General features: G+C 34.5%; 1 protein-coding gene across 2 annotated transcripts in view; it reads right to left on the reverse strand.

The window, feature by feature from the left end:
• The window catches only part of LOC118194239 (MAM and LDL-receptor class A domain-containing protein 1-like), a 458,361-nt gene that overhangs the window by 286,281 nt on the left and 148,978 nt on the right, over positions 1-23,102 (reverse strand). For both annotated transcript variants that reach the window (XM_085827015.1, XM_085827016.1), the window contains 5 exons: positions 20,963-21,228; positions 11,255-11,345; positions 5,094-5,174; positions 2,137-2,253; positions 85-362 (listed from right to left, as the gene is read on the reverse strand). In XM_085827015.1, the coding sequence (XP_085683141.1) occupies positions 85-362; positions 2,137-2,253; positions 5,094-5,174; positions 11,255-11,345; positions 20,963-21,228 (833 nt within the window). The remainder of the gene's footprint in view (positions 1-84; positions 363-2,136; positions 2,254-5,093; positions 5,175-11,254; positions 11,346-20,962; positions 21,229-23,102) is intronic.

Here is a 23,102-nt window from a genome sequence, read left to right on the forward strand (position 1 = left end):
CCGATGTCCCTCTTGTATCGTATTCAGTCCATGGACTGAATACGATACAAGAGTAAAACTCCATGTATTTCACGAAACACCCACCCAAAAGTCCATGTAGGATACATCCGACGTTACAGAAAGTGCTACTGTAATTAGTGATCGAGTCCATTTGTTATTCGTTGTATCATTGATCATTTTGATTTGGTCTGCTGTGGTGAAGTCCCCACTGCTGTATACTTGAAGCGAGGCTCCGTTTTTGTAACTAGACGTAGCATACCAGAGACTTAAGCAAACGCCAGAAGTAGTACGCAGGCGTTCGGAGACATACACCGCTTTTTCGCCAGCTGAAACGGCTCTTGTGTCCAGAAGCAAGTAGAAACCTGTAAAGATAAAGGAATAATATATATATCTAAAGTTAACGTCTTCAGACTTCATGTTATAAATATGTACAAAGTATTTTAAAATACAAAATAAAGAGCTGGTAGGAGAATCTGAAAAACTGGTGCTGCAGGAATGGCATTAGCAAAGAATAATAACTTACAATCCTATACAGTTACAGAACTACAACTTACACTTCGATGTATTCAGTTAAAATTCCATTTGTAATTATTTATCCTGTACTTAGTTTTTCAGGTTCAGTATTTTGGCAATATACTAAATTCACAGCATAGAATTAGGCTAAACTCGGGATACTTTCTCCATTAGAACCCTTAAACTGCAAAGAATGAACAGCTGTCCTTCGTTCCAAACATGAGCTTGGAAGGAAAGATGCCATTCTTTCTACTCACCAATCGTTTTTCTTCTTTTAAAATCTGGGCATTTTTCAATACGCTATAGACAGTTTTCTAATCAATAAAAACTAACCTAATTTCACAAACTATATTTTTGTCATATATATATATATATATATATATGAAGTTGTTTCTTTTTAATAACTGCAATGACAAACAACTTCTTTTCTTATATTTTGCTGTTCCAGAATGCCATCAGCTTACTACTATATCTTAGAAACATTCTCAGTTTAGGTAAATATTTCATGTGTGCTTTGTCTAAATCAGAGTTTCTTAAACTATGGGTCGAAGGGATCTGCAGAAGGGCGTTGCCAAAACATTTTAGCAATTTTGATATTTCTTTAACTTATTATAATAATTTTACAATTACCAAATATTTTTTTACAATGTATCTGAAAATACATACACATAAGACAATACAGACAAAGAAAAAAAAACGAAGACGCATTATTTTTATAATATAAACGTTCATTTTCCTTGCTTTGCACGTGAGTCTGTCATTTCGTCTGTTACTTATTTAAAATGTTCACATTGTTCTATGCCTTAAAATTAGAAATTAAAGTTAATGACCTAAAACTGCAATAGTATATTACAGTACAAGTGAAAAAAATTGACGGTTTCACTCAAGGGTGTGTCGGATTTGCGCAATACTTATGGGGTCCCACAAAATTTTTGTAAATATTATGGGGTCCTGGGGGTTGCGAAAAATCTCAATGATAAAACGAGGTCGCGACTGAGAAAAGTTTAAGAAACTCTTGTCTAAATCAATACCGAATTAAATTATATAATTTTACTTTGCCAGTTTGCATACTTTCAAATATTCCATGCGTGTAATGTACATATTTCATTTGTGCTTTCTCTAAATTAAGCCTATTTAAATTCCATAATTTTTCTTTGTATATGCCTACTTTCGTCCTTGCAAATATACATTGTGCATTTCCTGTGCGGTGTAAATATTCCATGTGTTCTTTGCCTACAATAATACCTAATTAACAAATTCTCCAGTTTTGCTTTGTATATGCCTATTTGCATATTTGCAAATAGACAAAGGCAGCGGCTTCTTTCTCAATACTTATTTTCCTATCATAGTTCATTACTCACGTCAAAGGGAAAGGAAATTTAATTTAATAGCATTAGTTAACAAAAATCTCATTTAAATGAAAGCTAGTAATCCCATTTCAAAACTGATCAGTGATTCACGCATTATAAACTTAGCTTTCAAAACCAACAAATAAAAATATCAGCAAAACAATAAAACGATATAATAAATATAACTTATATAAGGATATAATCAAATTTGAAAAAAAAACCTGTCAACATTATTTTTAAACATGAGAACATATTGATAAAATAATAACTGTACCTTGTGGGGATCCAAGTGTATGATCTTTTGGTGGTCCAAAACTGTCTATTCCAATGTGTCTTACCCAATCAAAATCACTTTTCAGCAAATCGGTTGGTACATCGGCATTTGCAACACCTACAAAGCATTCGTTACTTCTACAATATATATTAACAACTCTTACAGAAACATTTGTTAAGTATTAAAAAATAATTGTATAACTCTTTCAAGCACATTTTCGTTTTGTATGAGATAGCCCCAGCATGTTTTTACCTCACCAATTAAAAAAAATCGCATAGATATGAAATTTAAACTTAACACAGTGCTATTATAATGCATTCTTTGCTTTTTTGGGGTTATAATATTTTAATTGCACTTTTGTATAGATACTCATCTTTATATTCAATTTGTTTTCCCCTCTAATTTTAATTAACTTCTAAATTTTATTGCTAGTTTTCATAAAATTATTTTGCATATTAATAGTATAGAAAAATATATTTATAAATGAAATTTTGTTGCTAGGTTTATAGAATTATTTTGCATATCACTAGTAGAGAAAAATATATTTATGAATGCAATTTTGTTGTTAGTTTTCTCAAAATTATTTTACATAGTAGCAGTAGAGAAAAAATATATTTATAAGTGGAATTTTGTTGTCAGTTTTCACAGAATTATTTCGCATAGTAGCTGTATCGAAAAACGTATTTGTTTTAATAAAATTATCTTGCATAGCAGTTGTACAGATAAATATATTTAATAAGTGTTTTAAAATAAGCTATTAAAGAAAAGGGATTAATGTACACAAATATTATTAAAAATTATGGATTATATTCAGATAAATATATAAATAGATTTATTTTTTCCTCCTTAAGAAATTGCTTTCATTGCAAATCCGTACCATTTCATAAATAAAATATTCCCAATAAAGAATAATATAAAAGCAGCCACTTTGCTTTAAAAACTTCTTAACAATCATAAATATTAGTCTTTTAGAGAAAGCCTGTGGACTCGGAGTGAGGCGACTTTTTATTTTTATTTTATTTATTTATTTATTCATAGCAATCTCTCCCAATGCATTTGAAATCAGTACCTTCGGTGTTTATGAAGAACTCTGATCAATTTTCAAAGCAAATGTTATTATTTTTCTGACAATCATTAATTTTTAGATGACAAGTAAAATGCAAATTAAAACAATCGTAAACTTAAATCTTAAACTTAATCAATCATAAAACAAATAAATTCCTTTTAATTTCAGTCATTTTTTATTCAATACGGTTAAAGAGATTTCCATCGTAAATTCTTAACCAGATCATACACCTGAGTGAATAATATTGTTTTATTTAAATAAATATCTGCTTCCACTGATATTTAGCAAATACAGATATATTTATAATTGCATGCATAAAATAAATACCTCATTCGACAATTTGCGAATAGAATTTTAATCTTATTTCGTATAAGATTTTACTGTTTGAATTTATGTACTATACAGAGTGGTTCTACGATCATGAGATAAACTTGGATGAATACTTGAGTGTACTAAAACATGTATTTCTTGTACATAAATGTAGAGTCTAAAGTTATGTATTAAGGCAAGAACGCAAAAAATGGCACGGGAGAAAAAGTGTATTTGTTTACAAAATCAACCTATAGTGGTTCTTTGCAGCAATACAATAGTCACAAGAAATGCTCAAAATTGTGACCACCAACAGTAATACATGCTTAGTAGCGTCGTAAAGTGATAAGTGATGGAGGCCGTGGGCACTGTCCCTTTACCTTAATGGTTAATCAGTACAGCAGCACGTTCGCCATTATCCAGAGCCGCCGATGATTGGTAGCATCGTAAAAAGGATTAGAAAACACTTTGAAAAATGTCAGGCATTTCGCACACGTTTGCAACCACAATGTATAGTTGTGCAAGAAGGTCCTCCGGCGAGTCAACGGGAATCACGTAAATGATGCCCTTCTGATGCAGCCCTCCTCAAAAGAAATCCGCGCTGGGTAAATCTGGCGAAAGATGTGGCCATCGGACTGCTCCACCATGCCCAATTCATCGCCCCGCAAAATTCATATCCAAGTAATTCCGAACCAACAAGTCATAATGGGCTGGCGCACCATTATGCTGGAGCCGCTGCCGCTGCCGCCGCACAGCTGCAGTTTGTCTTACTGCCAGTGGTCGCAATTTTGAACATTTCTTGTGAATTACCGTATTTCTGTAACGAAGCGCGTTGGTTGATTTTGTGAATAAACACATTTTCCCTCCAGTGCCATTTTTTGCGTTCGTGCCTTAACCCGTCACTTAAGACCCTACATTCCTATACAAAAAATAAATATTTTAGTAAGCTCAACCACCCCTCCAAGATTGTCCCATGATCGAAGAATCCCACTGTATAATATTCTTTTTACAACAAAAAATATGTTCCTTCTTACAATTGCTCTCTATATGAATGCCATTAAGTTTGTAACTGAAATTAGAGGATTGATTTAAATAACTTCCAGAATCGATTTAGAAGAAAGTAACTTAAGTTAAAGATTTGTTAGGTGATTCCCATTTTACAGAATAACTATATGCAGCAATGGATGAAACAATTAACTCATTTAAAAGTAATTATTTAATTTACTTATTTTTTTATAATGAACATTTAAGGGTAACTCTCAAAACATATTGCAAGAAGCCGCCAATAAAATTTTCTTCATTGTTGCACGTTTTTAATCTCATGCCCTGAAATGTCTGTTTCCCCAAGTGAAAGCTTTAGGATTGAATTCAAAGAGTTGAAGGATATTTCAAAACAGCAAAGCTGAAGTCAGGTCTGATACATTCTCAGGATTCTTGGCCACAATACGAATGAAATAGTAAAACAGTGATGTAAATACAACTCAAACATTCCAGGATGCATTCAAGGCAAAAAGTATGCAACAAAATACACAGAAAGTCGGAAATTCAATTTATATTCTTCAAACATCGTATTCATGCTTACTTAAAAACTGGATATTTTTCTCGTCGAAAGGTTGTCGAACGTTTTCCCAAAGGCAATTTTCTTTCTCAAAATCACAGTATCCTATAAGGAAAAATATAGTTAATGCAAGAAATTGTCATACCGTTGACAAATCTTAAGCATAGCAAACATATTCTATAATTTAAAGCTTCGCATATTAAAATATAATTATTAGTATAACTAATTTTAAAAATATATCTAATACAATCCAAAAGGAACGTTAGTCCCCAATTGTATATTAGTTTGGAAACGTCATTCTGCATTGAATCGCAACGGCATGTAACTTTCAGATTGTTACCACCAAATATTATCGACCTGTATTATTGTAAAATAAATTAAATAATGAAGACTCTGCATGTATATATGTTTCTCGCACTGTGGAAAAGGAACGGCACCTAGAGCCATCAAATTTTAAATACCATAATCTTCCACCGAATATGGGCGCCCACCAGAGGCCGAGCGGTAAAGTTGCTGAACACTGGTAGTTCGGTCCGAGGTTTGAATCCCCCAAACGGACTGGCTGCATGGGTGTTTTCGTGGTTTCCCCCAAGTGTAACGTGTATACGATCCAGTTTCCCTTAGAAAGTCCTCCACGAAGGCATCCTCCCCTTAAGCAGATAGCCCTCGAACCCTTGCCGTAATTAAATAACCTAACCTAACCGAATATGGGCACCTGGAAGCCCCAATTTGGAATTTCGAATTTGTTTTATGATTTAGTTCATATTTTAGAAGCCCTTTAACTGTAAAAAAAAACTGAAATATTTCAAACCGAACAGTAGCAACACTATATGGAATAAAACATTTTTTATCTCTAGCGTGCGAGACTGTCTGGCGCGGAAATTCTAAAGATATGCTGCCTTTCAATATTTTGTGATTGCGCCGTTGAATCGAATTTTATGTAGTGCAGGCGCGAAGAATGTGAAACGTAATAAACAAAGTAAACACGTAAAACGGTACTATTGAAAAGACCAAAAGAGGTTTTGTAAAGACATCTGAGTAAGAAAACTGAACATCCATGTGATAAACTGAGAAAGAACTAAAAAAAGAAAAAGGTACGCCAATACTTAACGCTGCATCGGTAATTCTAAACGTATAATGCTATGCTGCTTTAAAATATTTTGTAATTTTGCTGTTGAATTATAAGTGGCGTGAGTGCGAAAAAAATGATGCTTAATAATAAAGATAAAAAGACAAAAAAAAAAAAAAAAAAGGCTTAGCATATGTGAGTGTAACAGGAGACCGGTAAACTGCGAGCTCAGTGAGAGAGTAGAAAACCTTAACAAACCCTTTCGGCATCTGTTGAAATCTGGAATCCTTCATATTTTTTTTTATTTAAAATTAAAAATGGAAGAAAATTACTTCTGGATAGGCTTAGTAATAAATAAGAATTAAGCTCAAAATGCTAAAACTGCGTTTAAAAGATACAGTGTTTGCATATTTTATCTCTTAAAATCACACAAAGGTATACATATTTCATAATTTTTTTTGTTTTTAAATAAAGGCAAACAATCAATGCTCATTCAGATTGAAATATTCATTTTGTGAATTCATTTTAAAGAACAACATTAATCTTTATATATATATATATATAAGCGGCTAAAGTATGTGTCGCCGATAGTTTATTGTTGCCACTCGGAAAAATGAGCGCGGAAATTAACGTTTCCGCAGTTTTTAATTAATATCTCGGCCGATTAAAGTCGTACGAAGATGAGAATGGTACCGATGGATTCGTAGAATTTTTTGGAATCCAACGATACGCGTGTCGAATTTCAATTCGGCGCCGTTCCGTAGATATTCGAGAAAAAATAATTTTGCACGTGGCCAAATCCCTCTAATAGGGAAAACTCAATAATGAACGTGGAGAACGTAGGGAAAAATTAGCTTTTAATCAATATCTCGGCTAAATAAAGTCCTACGAAGACGCAAATGGTCAAAATGGCGTGCCACGAACCTGCGAAATCCAACGGTATGATTCGTTAAGCCCGGGAGCCAGCCGTTTCGGACGAGATGATGTTACTTAACCCCATATATATATGTGGCTTAAGTGTCTGTTTGTCGCCGATAGTTTATTGGTTGCTTGCATAACTGTACTAGCCAATGGGGTGAAGTTGCCGTTTCAATTGAGGCGTAGACAATTTCCTGTAAAGCTTGCCTTTGCTATGACCGTCAATAAGTCTCGGGGCCAAACGCTTAAGCGTGTTGGCATTTATTTACCTGACCTGCATTTGGACACGATCAACTTTATGTAACCTGTTCAAAAGTTCGTGAAAGAACGGACGTAAAATTAAAAATAATGGGTGGTCTTTTGAAAGGCGAGCTTAAAAATGATGGAGAGATCTACACAAGAAATGTTGTGTACAAAGAGATCTTTGACATGTGAGATAACATTTTATTATTTAAATCACCTTTATTTATTGAGCTAGCGGTAGCTCTTAAGAAATGCACCGCCAGTGATTTCCTTCATTGCACTGTACTTTAAGCAATTAAGCAAGTAGATGGGGGAAACCCCGTGGGCAGTAAGCAAAGGGACATCCTCGCCGCATGCCCTGGGTAATTCAGTTTAAATTAGCAGACACCTTTGCACAAATCATTTTAATTACAATTTATAATATCTAGAACAGCGGTCATTTCGTATGACCGCTGGGCGTTCTAGTAATATTATAAACGAGGAGCACAGTAGTAACGCCCACCTAAACTAGACTGCAATATGCATTAAATGATATTTAAATTGCGTTTTTTATTTCTGTTTATGAATAAAAAAAAAAAAAAAAAAAAAAAAAAAAAAAAAAAAAAACAGAATTACACTAAGAATAAATACGCTTGAAAAATTTATATTAAAACTTATCAAAATTATTTCACGCCTTGCAACAGTAATAAATATAGTTTCTTAACTTATCGTCTTCACAGCAGTTTTCATGGCTCTACTATGAGTTTCATGTTATGAGTTTCATGTTTATGAGTTTCATAAAGTTTTCATGGCTCTACTATCGTCTTTCATGGCTCTTTGACCAGGAATAACACCTGAATCATAGTCTATTGTCCCTTCCTAACTTTTCATAAACAAGATATGCTGCATCTCAGTGATTTTTATTAATAAAACTTCGCCAGTTAAATTACCCACTTAATTATCAGCTCAAAGCCCAACAACGGCCGAGCGGTAAAGTCGCTGAACACTGGTAGTTCGGTCCGAGGTTCGAATACCGCGAACGAGTTGGCTGCATGGGCGTTTTCGTAGTTTTCCCATGTGTAACGTGTATACGAGCCAGTTCCTCTTAGAAAGTCCTCCACGAAAGCATCCCTCCCCTTAGGAAGATAGCCCTCTAAGCTGTGCCATAATCACACACACATTTAATTATCGGCTCATATCAGGGTTTTAGCTATGCTTTCTTCATCAATATCAATAAGAACTTCTTTCTTCAATTTTTTTTCTTTTGGTCTGCCTTATATTCTGGCTTTCTCCAAATAAGGTCAAAAGGAAAGATTGGTTTAATTTATTTGACTACGGCAAATCACTCGAGGGCTATGGGCCTAGAGAAACGAATGCCATCGTGGAGGACTTTCTGAGAGAAATTGGCTTGTGTACACGTTACAGATGGGTTAAAATCATGAAAACGTCCATGCAGCCAGCCAGTTCGTCGGGATTCGAACCTCGCGACCGAACCACCAGTGTTCAGAGACTTGGCCGTTGTGGCCCTCAGAAGGAACGGGCACTCGTGTCACTTGAGATTTTAGGGCTCTCTTTATATGCAAGTTATGTTTTATTGTTCGTTAAAAATTGATTAGTAACTTGGAGGTCTATTGAAATGAAGACTCCCTTGAGACCTACCTATATGAGCAACTCACCTCTGTCTGTAAATATTAGAGATTTGTTTTTTAAAGATTCCTTCTTTTGTTTTCCGAGTTCTACCAGTTTTAAAGAATGTTGTACTGTTGGTCTGGTGTTTGAGGAATCAGGTGTCATATCCTTGCGTCAGTAGTCGAATCCAAGAGATGGCGTTGATGGTTGTAAATGTACAGACATTTGCGGCTTGGGATCACTTGAAATACGGTCGAGCAGAAAGTCCTCTGGAGGGATAACAGGAGGTGTAGAGGAGAAAAAGACATTTGGATATGTTCCTCGGTGAGTTCTAGATATGGACACAGCTTAAACAACGGCGCATACCCACAGTCGAAATGCAAAAACCCTAATTGACCGGCTGCCCTGTCGTGGGCGCAAAATTTTAATGGTCTTGGTGTTGAAGATACAGTCAAATACCGAAAATCCGCCAACTCCTGAAATCCGCGTTGACTCTCAGAATATTAACATTCAATTTATAGGTTCCGGAAACCACAACATTGAGTACGAAATATCGAAGAAAAAAATACTTACCGAATAATGACGTCATAATTACCGAATAATAATGAGTCAAAACGGAAATGCCAAATTATTGACATTAAAAAAGTTTAAAAAAATAAGATAAAATAAATAAGATAAGCTTTTTTTTTTACCTCTAATCAGCATCGAGGTAAAAAAGCAGACGATTCACTCAACTCTTTGTTCAAGTTCACGATTCACCCCCCCCCGCCGTTGGTGTATTATCTGAGTTTTATTATTTCATTTCACGAGATTGTTTAGTGCTGCCTTTTTTTATCCGGATATTTTGTGGATAAATTAAGAATATTTTAAATTTCAGCCCTTTTTAATACAATGACAGATTAGAAACGCACTCGTGATTTTACTGCTTGCAACGTTGTAAAACGTAAACACGTTGCATTGACGGTAACGCAATAAGCGAAAATTCTAAAAAAGATGGAAGCAGAAGCTGCTCCTCGATTTATAGCAGAATGGTCGGAAAAATAAAGAAAAGCTGTTGAAATTTTACAGCAACAGTGATTCTAACACCGGAATCCGAAACCGGAAATCTTTGCATGAGGCGAAATCGGCAAACCTCGATGCTGTATACATATAATACAATTAATAATATAATCAATTTATATATGTAATAATAATTTAATGCATATAATAAATTATTGTAAAAATGTATATAATAATTTAATTAAATGTATCTAATACGCCTTATTTATTTTGCACTTTTAGTCCGAACATTATGCTTTATCTTTTCTGTCCTGAAATCCGCAAAATCCTAAAATCCGCACAACCTCTGGTCCCAAGCTTTGCGGATTTCTGGAATTCTACTGTATTTTCAAAAATTGTAGCTGATGTACTAGAATCAGGACTGCTGTTATAGTTAGGGATGGATAAAAATGCTTCATCAGCCTGAACAGGTAGCATGTCAAAAAGCATATAATAAGAGAGAGAGGTATAGCTGTTATATTTGCCCATCATTAGCAAAACTGAATTTTTTATTAAGGAATTGAGTTAATCGATAAAAAATACCATCCAGCTGAAAACAAAGGTATAGTCATACGTTTATTTTTAAAATAGTTATGTATATCGCTGCGGGAGATCCTCCACTTTTAAGCAACGATGTCATCAATGATTAAGAAAAAATAAACATTGGAGAAAATTTTGCGTTCCTGAAGCATTTGTGCCGTGAAAGAAACGGGAATAGTTCGTCTTCTTTCCCCATTGATAAAAAATATTACTTGTAATTGTTATAATACCTCAGTATATTGGTCTTACATAAGCTTAATTATTTGAAATCGGTTTCTGTTGACAGAGGAGTTTTAGTAGTTTTGACAGTAAAATTACAAAATATTTAAAAACCAGACTACCTTTAAAACTCGCGCTGGAGATAAAAATGATTTTACGGTAAACTTTTGCCGCTGATCGCTTTTAAACTGTTGATTTTATTAATCAAAAATTCATTAACGTTTTACAAAATATGAAACAGGAATTAAAACATATTCGAAATTCAAAATTCCGATTTCCAGGTGTTCATATTCGGGTGGAGGAGTACGTTGTTTAAAATTTGAAGACTTCTAGGTACCGTAGTTTGTTTGCTAGAAACATGCATACATTCATGCAGATTCTTCATTCTTTAATTTCTTTGAATATAATGTAGGGTGGTAATGCAACAATTTGAAAAGTGATACCCCGTTTATAGTGATTCAACCAATAATGCCGTTTCGAGACGAATATTCCACTTGGGACTAACGACCCTTCTGGGATAAAAAGGAAAGAAGAGTTGTATAATGGTTACCTGGATCTGGGCAGTTTCCATTTTCAACGGATATGTCATCTATTGCAACTTGACCGTAACCACGATTGCCGACATTTACTTCGAACAGGACCTAGGTAACGTAAAATCAAAGCATATTAAATTCACAGCATAATACCCAGGAAAGAAGCATAAGCAAATCTACATCTGAGCTAATACAGAAAAAGAACATCATGAGGTTAATTGCAAATGAAATATGAATCTTTCCATGTTGGTAAATTTCAAATTTCATACAAATACAAAGCGTAAAACGTTTTATTTAAAAATTACATTTATTTACATAAATAGGCAATCACTATTTCAAAATACTTTAAGAAAACGGAAGGATCTACGTACCAAAATCAAAGTTAACTGCATGTAAAAATCATTTCTCTCTTTTTTTCCTTCATACATTTATTTGGCGTTGTTTTATTCTACTATAATATTTTTCTTATCTTAAGGGTTTGTTACTTGCTTTTTATAAGTTATGAAATATTCATGTAAGCAACTTTAGTACAATTATTTTTTTACACATACCGGATCTTAACGAAAGTTTCCCGCCAAGGTAAATATCGTCCACGCGTTAGCGTGTTGAATCGAACTTTTTCAAACAATTTTTGGCATTTGAGAGAAAGAGACTTGCTTTAGAACGCCCTGTTGCGAAATTTGTAAAAAAACTATCGTTATCGTTAATTGAAGAACCCTTTTCAGAAGACCCCGGGAAGGTTTTTATCAGTTAAGCAGATGTGGGGGAATAGGAGCTCGCCAAAACGGTCAGAAAATCCGTTTGATTCGAGATTTCCTTCCTCTGTGGAACTGAAGATTCATATCGTATTCTCCACTACGATGGCCGAGTCAATGCACATGCGCAGAGTAGACACGATATGTAATGCTTTTCCGGTATATCTGGGTAATTTCAATTTTGTCATTGCAACATTAACTATATTATTCCCAACTTAAGTAAAAAACGTCCGACAGCAAGTAAAGTCGGTGATAAATGTCGTGTACGCACAAATAAAGAACGTACAAGCAAATATTTCTTTGGCAATACAGGGAATAAAGCAGTGTCTCACAATACTTTCTTTCAGTTTCTAAACAAATGTGTGATATTCTCGTTCATTGTTGTCGATGAGTATTAGCGTCTCATAACCTTTTAAGAAAATCGGTCAAAGCACTAATGAAATGATTGCAGCCTATAGCTATTAATAAAAAAATTATATCCAACTTGCTACTTACTAGTTTTTTCATATACTCTTGCGGTATATGTAGTTTTAAAATTACAAAGCCTTCCGTGAAAAATATATTAGGTTCTTCTTTTTTAAATAAAACTGCTTGCCTATTGTAAGCTGAGTGGTGGCTTTGAAATAAATTGTAGTTCTCTTGTTTCTACTGTTGGTCTTTGTACTTAAATTGTGTCTACCCTTTGCTGTTTACCACAAAAACAGTTTGAAATTATCCCGTTACCTCCAGTGATGTATTTACAGATCAGCTACTTTTAGACCGCCGACTGAGAATAATATATTTTAATCAGTTCTTGTCATTCGCTGATTTCCTTACACATGTGGCCACATTCCTCAAAGGTGGTGTTCTGAAACATTCTTTTCAGTCCAGCAGATAACGTCTGAAATTAGCCAGATGATGCTTCATAGCGCAGCTTTCGATTTTGTATCCAACGGGGAAAACAATTAAAAGTAAGTTATACTTTTCTTGTGTATTCCAAATTTTCAATACCTCTTTAATTGTCCCATGTTATTTAAATTAGAAAAATAACTGTTCTTATAATTAAATTGATGCTTTGATGCTTTAGTTGCGTATTCTGGTGTTCAGCAGGAATTTATCCTGCTCTTACCGGAGCTTATTACGGAATCCCACTAGGGGCCTCACACGTAGCGGCTCTTCATAATTGTTTCACCGTAAAGATGTGAACACTTGAGATGAATGAAATGAAACACGTTGTCTCTCAGATTCACATAATTAAATTAGTTTAAACACGATGATCTATAAATAGATCGCTGGCGGTTAGTGGTAACTAATTTTTACTTCCTTTATCATTTTTTCCAGATATTCCAGACGTAAAGTGTTTCGCACCGCCGAAGAAGCATTAGAAAATATGTTTCCTAAGGAGATCCAGTCATATAATTGCTTTACCGCCTGATGTGGGTGAGTTGGTGAGATAAGAGTGATTTGATGATGGTGAAATGATTACTCCATCGGTAAAAGATCTGTCAGGTAATGTAGAAATTTGTTTACCAAATAGAAATAGAGGTAAAAGAACAATGTGAATCAAGAAACAAAAATTATTTTGGTCCTAATATTACGGAGTATCTTCCATCTACATCTAGCGCCAATGATGGTCTTAGGTCTTAGGTCATCACTTATTCAATAGGTATACGACCCTGAAGTTTTTACCTATCTATAACTGTCCTTAGTATGAATCCTAAAAGTGAAAAAAAAATTCCAATTATTGGAATAAACCTGTACACTTGAAGTGTTGAATGACATCCAGTGTGGCAGTATGTAACAGTGGTGTTGTGTAGAGAATTTGTCTGATAGCGTTATAAAAACTAGGTGAATGATTTTCTGATTTATGGAAATCTTAATTTTATTTGATTCTGAATAATTTTTTAATGCTTTAATTTTAGGGAAAAAACAGATGCTTCTGGGAATATTATTTAGTTTAAAAGAATATTATTTATTTTTCTTTTATTTGCAATTTTTGTACAAGCTTTGATTCATTGTGAAAAGAAGCAGAGAAAGGGGGGCAATTTTGCTAAGTCATGATTTCGCGCGCTTTGTCCTTTAGAATGTTCTAGAAGGAATTTCATTGTGCAGTTGACCTTAGGACAGGAAGTACGTGACAGAAGGGCCAGAGGTTGCCACTTGACTTTCGATGTAAGTCATTCAGGTTTTGGCGAGTGAGGGTCCGGTTGTTGGCTATATGAAGAAGGGCGCGCATGCGCGTTCACCCCTATTTCCTCATTCAGGGGTTGAAACGCAAAATTTGCCCAAATTAAGGGGGCGATAATTGAAGCCATAGTGGGAGCCCGCGTTTGTGGAGGAGAGGAAGAAAATTCGAGTTTGAATCACTTTTCGTGCGAGACTTGGCGAGACTTGCTTGCGGAACTTACTTTGGACGTTACTCTTGAAACTTGCTCTGGGGTTAAGCTTTCGAAACGATGTAATTTACGAAGAGAGATGCTCCCCGGCCGCGTTTTGACTAAGAGTGAAGGCGAGCTGTAATTGCCTAGAGAGACGTTTCCGGCCGGGAGCTGCAAACATGCTCCCCTGCCGCGTTCTGGTTAAAAGGCGAAATTGAACCCGGGCGAGTGACTTAAGACTTTCAAGACCAGGCGGACAGCCGTGCTGGGCAGCAGTGCTCCTGTTTCTGTTTTCCAGAGTAAAAATAGCTTCGTCGTTATGAAAACCAGTTACCTGCGTGTGTGTTTCGCCAATTGTGCCAGGACAGGACGATGTCTTCTGAAACTTCCATTTGTGACCGTAAAAATCAGCCCCGCCGACGTCAACGCTTATTAGGATACGAGTCCTCCACCTCAAGACGTCCTTACAAGATAAGTTCTATTTTTTGTGTTTGAACTTTAAGTAAGGTTTCAACGACTTCCTTGGAATGTAAAATAACAACGTCGAATCTTAAATTAATTCTCAGGCTTTCAATTGTTTCCCTTTCCCCTTCTAAATTACCGAGACAAACCTTAAGTTTTTTATATGAATTAGGATGTAATAATTTAAGTTGTTTGTGTAATCTTCCTTAGAACAGATGTGAATTGCAAATAATATGTTTTCCTTAACCTCTTAGAAATTATAGAACGGGTACCCGTTAAATTAAAAGGGTCATGTAATAGATTTGCAAATCATGAATTTAAATGTAACAAAAAAAAATGACAAATTGAAGAATTCACCTGTGTCTAAAATAAGTAAATTGAAACTAACAAAAATAAGAAGTTTGGCTCCCTGATTCGGATAAGATTAATTTTTAATTGTGAGGAATTTGAATAAACTGGTATTTATTCTGGAAAACTATTACTTATGTTTTCTTTATATCCTTTATGTGTTTTTCTTATATATATATATATTAATTTTACATGTTATTTATTCGATCCTCTCACGGCGCAGTCCCGGATGCATTTTCACAACGCAATGCATTAAAAATTCACTTATACGATCACTAAAAGTTTGGTAATTAGCAAACTCTTAAGAGTTTAGTTTCTCAGTTGATATTTAGATAGTTACGGCTTCACCTGTCTGTTTCTGCATTAGTTTCCTCCCTACGAGGAAGTAGTAACAAGGCATTGGTGCCCATGATTTTTCGGCAAAGTATAGAAACAAAACATAGGTTTCTCTCTCAGAAACAGAACATTGGTGCAGCAGCTATTTAACAGTGGCATAACTTTGGTAAAATAGCGATTTAACATCTGAAGCATAACTTTCACATCGTAAAAGAAATTTAACACATCTGTAGCATAAAAACTTTGGCATAACGTTCTCCTCGTAGGTATTACGGCTGAGTGTCCTCCTTCCTCCGTGTCTTGGAGCAACAGAATAGCGTGGGCATAATAGTTGAGGCATATAACAGTAGTGGGCGGAGCCTAGTAGCACTGACCAAACGTTGAAATTTTATACACATAATACAAATCAAAGTCCTGCCTCCGGAGGCGCAAAGTCCATATCGCTTTGCAATAATTAAGTAAAGATAAATAAGAGTAAACAATGAAAAGTAGAAAAAACATTAAATTCATTATGTACATCGATCACCATAACTCGTTATGGTGTATCGTTCTTGGTCTTTTGCAGCGTTGAATGACTGTATAGTCATAATCTCCTATGCTACGTACAGCTTCATTTTCGTGATGAAAAGTTTATTGGTTTTTTTTATTTTTTCCGTGTACCTCACTTTTTGTAATTAACGTGATTACTAGTCAAAGGAAGAAGATCTCATGGTACCGATAGTAAAAAATGCAATGTAATCAGATGCGCATTATATAGTTGCATCTTCACAAGGGTGTTATGTAGTGCGCCATGAAAACCGCTACAAACATGTATTTTGCAATATCATTGACACTGAGAGACTGCTGAAAAGGATTACGAAAAATTTGTGTTTTAGAATGTTTTACATTTTTTGTGTTACTTGTTGAAATCCCACGCGTCTTCTAAAGGATAAAATGTTTTATTTTTTATTAGTAAGGTATTTTACATTTTTAAATTCGCAGTTATTCAAATTATGTATAATGTTAGTCAAGCTGGTAAGTAAGTTTAAATTTGTTTTTATTGTTTCTTTACACTTTCTGCATCGCATTTCTTATAAACTAGTACGCTAATGAAAAATCACATAATTTTTTAATGAATTTTAATTAAATTTTAATAATTTCACATCAAATTATTCAGTAAACCACTATTACAGCATAAAATTTTAAAAGATTCATCATACAACGCTTTGTTTTCATGAAGAAAAAAAAAAAAAAAAAAAGAGAAAAGACAGTGTTCCATGCCAGTGTTTCAAAAATGGAACATCCAGGAAATCATAGACAGAAATTTTTGTACGGCAATTTTTTTGTTTTCGTTTTATAGTCTTTATGGATGTATTCTAATGTGAATTTGATGACTTAGTTGTGACTTTTATTTCTGGATCACAGTGCAGTGTGTAAAAGGTTAAATATAAGGTATCTGAAATGGAACTATCACGCTATAAGGTATTTCTCCCGCCTTCTTGACATACCTTCGTGGTGTGGTAGTCTGCACGCTCGGCGCGTAATTGAGAGATCCGTGAATCGATTCCCGGAGAAGGCGTTTGCTCATTTTCATCTCTCCGGCTTTTCCAATTAACCTTATGTCTCTACAAACCAATAATGCGTAAATTTGTTTTTATTGTTTCTTTACACTTTCTGCATCGCATTTCTTATAAACTAGTACGCTAATGAAGAATTACATAATTTTTTAATGAATTTTACTTGAATTTTAATAATTTCACATCAAATTATTCAGTAAACCACTATTACAGCATAAAATTTTAAAAGATTCATCATACAACGCTTTGTTTTCATGAAGCAAAAAAAAAAAAAAAAAAAAAAAAAAAAAAGAGAGAGAAAAGACAGTGTTCCATGCCAGTGTTTCAAAAATGGAACATCCAGGAAATCATAGACAGAAATTTTTGTATGGCAATTTTTTTGTTTTCGTTTTATAGTCTTTATGGATGTATTCTAATGTGAATTTCATGACTTAGTTGTGACTTTTATTTCTGGATCACAGTGCAGTATGTAAAAGGTTAAATATAAGGTATCTGAAATGGAACTATCACGCTATAAGGTATTTCCCCCGCCTTCTTGACATACCTTCATGGTGTGGTAGTCTGCACGCTCGGCGCGTAATTGAGAGAGCCGTGAATCGATTCCCGGAGAAGGCGTTTGCTCATTTTCATCTCTCCGGCTTTTCCAATTAACCTTATGTCTCTACAAACCAATAATGTATTATAAATTTTAATATGATTGGTATATCCAATTTATAAATAAAATATTTTTTAAATGGTAAAGGGATCGTATTTGAATTTGATTCATTACTTTGAAATGTAATAGGTTTCTTTATGCAATTTTAACATCTTCCTGGGATGATTTAATCTGTTTCTACTAAATTATTAATTTAAGTATTTGATTATATCTATATATATATATGTAAGATAAAATTATATGAATTAGAATTATAATATAACCATAAACATTAATTCTTCCTCTCTGTTCTAAAATCGTAATAACTTCTCTGCATTGCGTCATTTCTGGATCACTCTATGACCCGCGCAGCTCTGATGACGTAATAAATGGGAACTGAAACTGTCCTTGTAAACCAAAACTTTTCTCTTCGCCGTGCTTCCATCTTTCATAACTACGCACTTCAGCTTTTGCTCTCTACTGTGCTAAGATGTAATTTCGCTGGCTTGCTTTCTATCTCAACAATATCAAAAATGTAAATCTTCTGTGGAAAGGCACGACTAGAGTGCCAAGTGTTTGTGGCCACCAATATCAGTTGCAAATAAAAATGGGATTAAAACTGCCTCGACTGTTAAGTTCTTTAGATATTACCAAGTTAGCATTACTAGCATACTACGCAATCAAAATCTTCTTCAATATGGGTCTAATCACGCATCTACAGTGTTCCGACATTTTCCTTTGCTTTTACTATGACATATATATATATATATATATATATATGGTTATAATTAAAAAAAAGAAGAAGAATGCTTAAAATCTAATGCTAAAAAATACATCATTTGACACTGTAGTTCCTGAGCAAAAATGTAACAATATGTAACAACAACAAACAATACTAAAGAAGTAAAAGCTATCGCGTAAAAACTAAATGCAAACATTACAAAACGAGATAACTTCTAAATCAAAAAGAGTGAGAAAAAATTAGTAAATTTTAACACACAAGAAGAAGCTCGCAAAAAAATTAAATACATCTCATATATACGGTAAATATGTACAAAAAATCGCAACAAACGGCAAATTAGCCCAACCCGAAGTTTGAACCGGATTTATCAAGAGAAAAGCAGCTCAAAACTCGAATTAAGCTAATACCTGCAGCGCATTTCGTCAAACGATAATAATTGAGACTATAAAGGTAATTTCATTAATAGAATAATCAAACTTAATTATCTTAAAAAAAGAAGTAAGTATCAATTTTATCGCTTCTTTTCCCGACGCGCTTACAATTTAAATTGTAAATGTAAAACTTACTTTTAAGCAATAAAATGCTACACAAGAAAGCCTAGTTAGGCCAATGTACAATTAATATAAATAGCTAAAAAACTATTAGTCCAAAAATTACACACTTGTAAGGGAGATACCTCCTTGCATTAAGAATATAAACTTTTTAAGGAGAAGAATTTATAAGGCATTTCTCCCTTCCTAGCATGCCTTCGTGGTGTAGTGGTCAGCCCAATGAGCCGGTGTTCCTGGCGAAGGAAATTGCTAATTTTTCATCTCTCCGGCTTTCAAAAATCCTAATGTCTCCACAGTGTCGCCCGAACTAAACAGGGTCGTGAATGATGAATCTCCACACCCAGGATTTGGCGATTGAGGCCCCTGAAAACCCCAGTCGCCCTTTAAAAGGGGGAGTATATAAGGCATTTCTCCCGCCTTCCTAGCGTGCCTTCGTAGTGTAGTGGTCAGCACACTGAACCGGTATCTCAGAGGTTCGTAGTTCAATCCCCGGCGAAGACAATTGCTATTTTTTCATCTCTCCGGCTTCCAAAACTACTAATGTCTCTACAAATTAAAAGAAATATAATAAAAATATATCGAAATGGGTCTTGCAAAGACCAAAGAAAAATGCAAAAATAAGACGAAACATACTTGCGTCCAAAGCGGTTGCCTGTTCAACTTAAAATGATATAAATGATTGATATATGAATATATGAATGATATACATATTTGATTATACATATACATATATTGCTGCATGCGTACACCTTTGTAATAGATTGAATGCACACCGTTCCTATAATAGATTAATACAATTTATTTTATCATTTCAGCTCACAGAAATACTTGTACCACTCTTCACAGTATCACAGAGTACAATCAATAGTTATACTTCTAACTACTAAGAACGTTAAACACAATTCAATGCAAAGCGCATTCAAAGAGCTAAGATAACCCGGAGATATCTCAGTACTCTGAACTCTCTCTGAAGTAACAACTACAAATGAGAAACTGATACTCTCATATGTAGCTTTCACCGACCTCTGAGATATTTCTGGTACTTTCTGCTTTTGCAAATTAATGGAAGGCATATGAGGGCCGAATACGGTTAATCAAAACATCAATTACAGTTATTCAATTCCAGATTCCTACTACGGTGATATAGGAACCGGACCCAAATGTCGCCAAATGGCTTTTGGTGACTTCTCGCCAAAATTGGCGACAAAAATGAGTGTTCCAAACCGTCGCCAGCTTAGCGATATCTCGCCAAATTAGCGAAATAGCCATTTACCCAATGTTAAATAGGACTTGCACCTGTTTTCTTATTTTGCCGACCGATTATCATCTTTGTAGATTTTAATGCTACATTGTACAGAAAAATAGAACAATGTGACATATAATTTCACTAAAATTATCTATTCTATGTACAAATTACGTAACAATATATACAGTTCTAGTCCATAGAATAATCTGCAAACTGTAGAGTTAAACTAATTTTCAGTGATCTGATAAGTTACCATCTCACCTATCCGAAAATAAGCACAGAAAAAAGTGAGTCACGAGAACAATTCAATATTTCAAAGAAATAGCACCATTCGTCACTTAATGCTCTCTATCTCAAATGCTAATTAACATTTAAAATTTTCTGTAGTGAATTATACCTTGCTTTATGAGCACGAATTTTATCAGAAACACATTCATTTTAGTTCACTTATTATTTAATTTCACTGAATCAGTTAAGATCTAAGCGAACAGTTTAATTAATTTGTAGGTTTCAACTTTCACATTAATTAATTGAAGTGGTAATTTGCCTTACTAATATATGACACTTTAGAAAATAATTAAAGCGGGCATTTCATGCATGAATTATTAATGTAGAGAACATAATTTGTTTTTATTTAGGACTAACCCATGCAAAAGAATTCTATTGATGTTCTGTAACTTGATAAAAATCTTTAAAAAAAATCCCTCTAAGGTTCTGGACTTATATCTTCAAGCTTACCTGCCATTTTACTATCTTAGGGGATGCAGAAAATCGCGCTCCGTGCCATAGAAGTCCTTGGCCAATGGATACTGTCCATTGTGGATCTGAGATCCCATTGTCAGTTGCTAAGTATACGTTCAGGGACAGCTTGCTTACATTGTAGATGTGATAGTAGAAAGTGACGCAACTTCCAGTTGACGATGCAGGACGCTTAGGCGTGTAGATACGGGAACGCTGAGATTTGACTTGACTGGTGCCGTTGAAACCGATGTACAAGTAACTACCTAAAGAAAATTACGACGTTTGAGATCAGAGAAAAGAAAGACAAAAAGAAATGATAAATGAAATAGGGGGAATATTTTATATTAATGAAGTTATGACGTAGATACCTAAAACCCGCAGTGAAGTTTTTATGTGCTCAAAATTAATCATATACAGAAACGTTTATATTGCACAAAACAGTCATAAATTAGCGTAAGGATGGAGATAAAATGAATTTCCAAGGCGATGCTTACCTCTGGCACAATTTGCTGAAATTTATTGAAAGTTAAATTGCTGTGGTTTGTGAACCTATTCATAGCATCCGTTGAATAACTTGTGTAGTTACACTTAATCTGGTAATGCTACATAGTCCAATAATCCTTGTAGAGCCTTTTACATTTTTTCGATGTCAGGAAATTAAAGAAAGCTTCAGTATAATCTGGCGAATAATTCGAATTTCTGGTCTCCCGAATATGCGTCGAGATTGTTTTCAGTTACACCACAAAGGCATACAGAGAGGAAAGAGAGAAAATACCTTATATATATTAACCCTTTTAAAGGGCAACTGGAGGGTTAGGAGACCCAATTGTCAAATCCTAGCGGTGACGAATTATCATCTACCACCGTTTAGTTCGGCTTCATTTGCAGAATCTTTTAGAATTTTTCGATGTCACGAAACTGAAGAAATCCGCAATGCCTCGCCGGGATCCGAACACCAGACCTCCTGATTGCTAGTCGTACATGCAATGGAGTTAGAACTAGAAGGCACGTTGGGAAGAAGAGAGAAAATACCTTATACCCCAACAAAGGTAAAGCGAATCCTCGCTATATCTGAATCAATAAGAAAGTCGGGAGGAGGTTAAAAATAGCCTTTTTTATTGAAGCAGAATTTTCGAACACAAAGCTACAATATAACCTGAACTCGTGGTGATGCAATTAAATAGAAATTTAAGTCAAATTTAATTGAACGTAGAACAGCAGTCAAGAATACACAATTAATTACTATACTAGACCTTGGCTCACTATCTACCAGAGCGTCAGAATTAAAATGTCGGCAGCGAGGAAAAGCAAAGTCGAATAGTTACAACTACCAGAGCTGGTGGGAAACTAACACACTCTCTCTATAAATCCCAAAACCTCAGCTTAAAATCTCACTACTCATTTGAATTCTGGTGAGAAATGCGAGAAGGATAAGTTATAGTAGAGGCTGAAATTATAAATAACTAACTAATTCACTTCAATTCCCTACAAGAGTTTCCTCTATTGTCTTGTGATGAATTTGTACAAACAAGTAATGAAACATTAACTGTGTGCACTTGTAAGATCATCTGAGGTCACAAGATTAGATTTGTGAAGACCATCATTAGAAAAATAATTACCATCATTAGAAAAACAAAAAAAAAAATTTTTTTCAATGGAATGCCTGCTTTCGTAACTAGGTATGTATTTGAAGATCATAATATCACAAAGAGAGTTATCATAATATCATATAATCAAATATCACAAACGGTGGTGATCATAATATCACAAACGGTGGTGATCATAATATCACAAAAAGTAACAGTAGTAAAAAGGAACAAATGGAGATTTAAAGTCATAAAGGACGATTTAAAGTGCAGTCCTTTTGACTTGAATGATTTTATATAATTTAGTTTTGTGAATACAATATACATCGTCTAAAAAATGTGTGAACAGCCTCTGTATTGGATAGAGCCAGACGTGATCCAACATTTGTGTCAAAGATTACTGTTATTTTTCTTGTTTCCGTGAGTGAAAAGCTGACTGAAAAGAAAGCTTCATGAAAATTATTGCAGACATCCAACGAGTTGTGACAAATGAGCCTGCAAGCATCGCAGTTCAAGGTTTTCCTGCTCGCTTCCAAGACCTATAAAAACGT

The sequence above is a fragment of the Stegodyphus dumicola genome, chromosome 11 (assembly GCF_044657685.1).
Source record: "Stegodyphus dumicola isolate Sdum_Otavi_A_Nest chromosome 11, ASM4465768v1".
NCBI lineage: Eukaryota > Metazoa > Arthropoda > Arachnida > Araneae > Eresidae > Stegodyphus > Stegodyphus dumicola.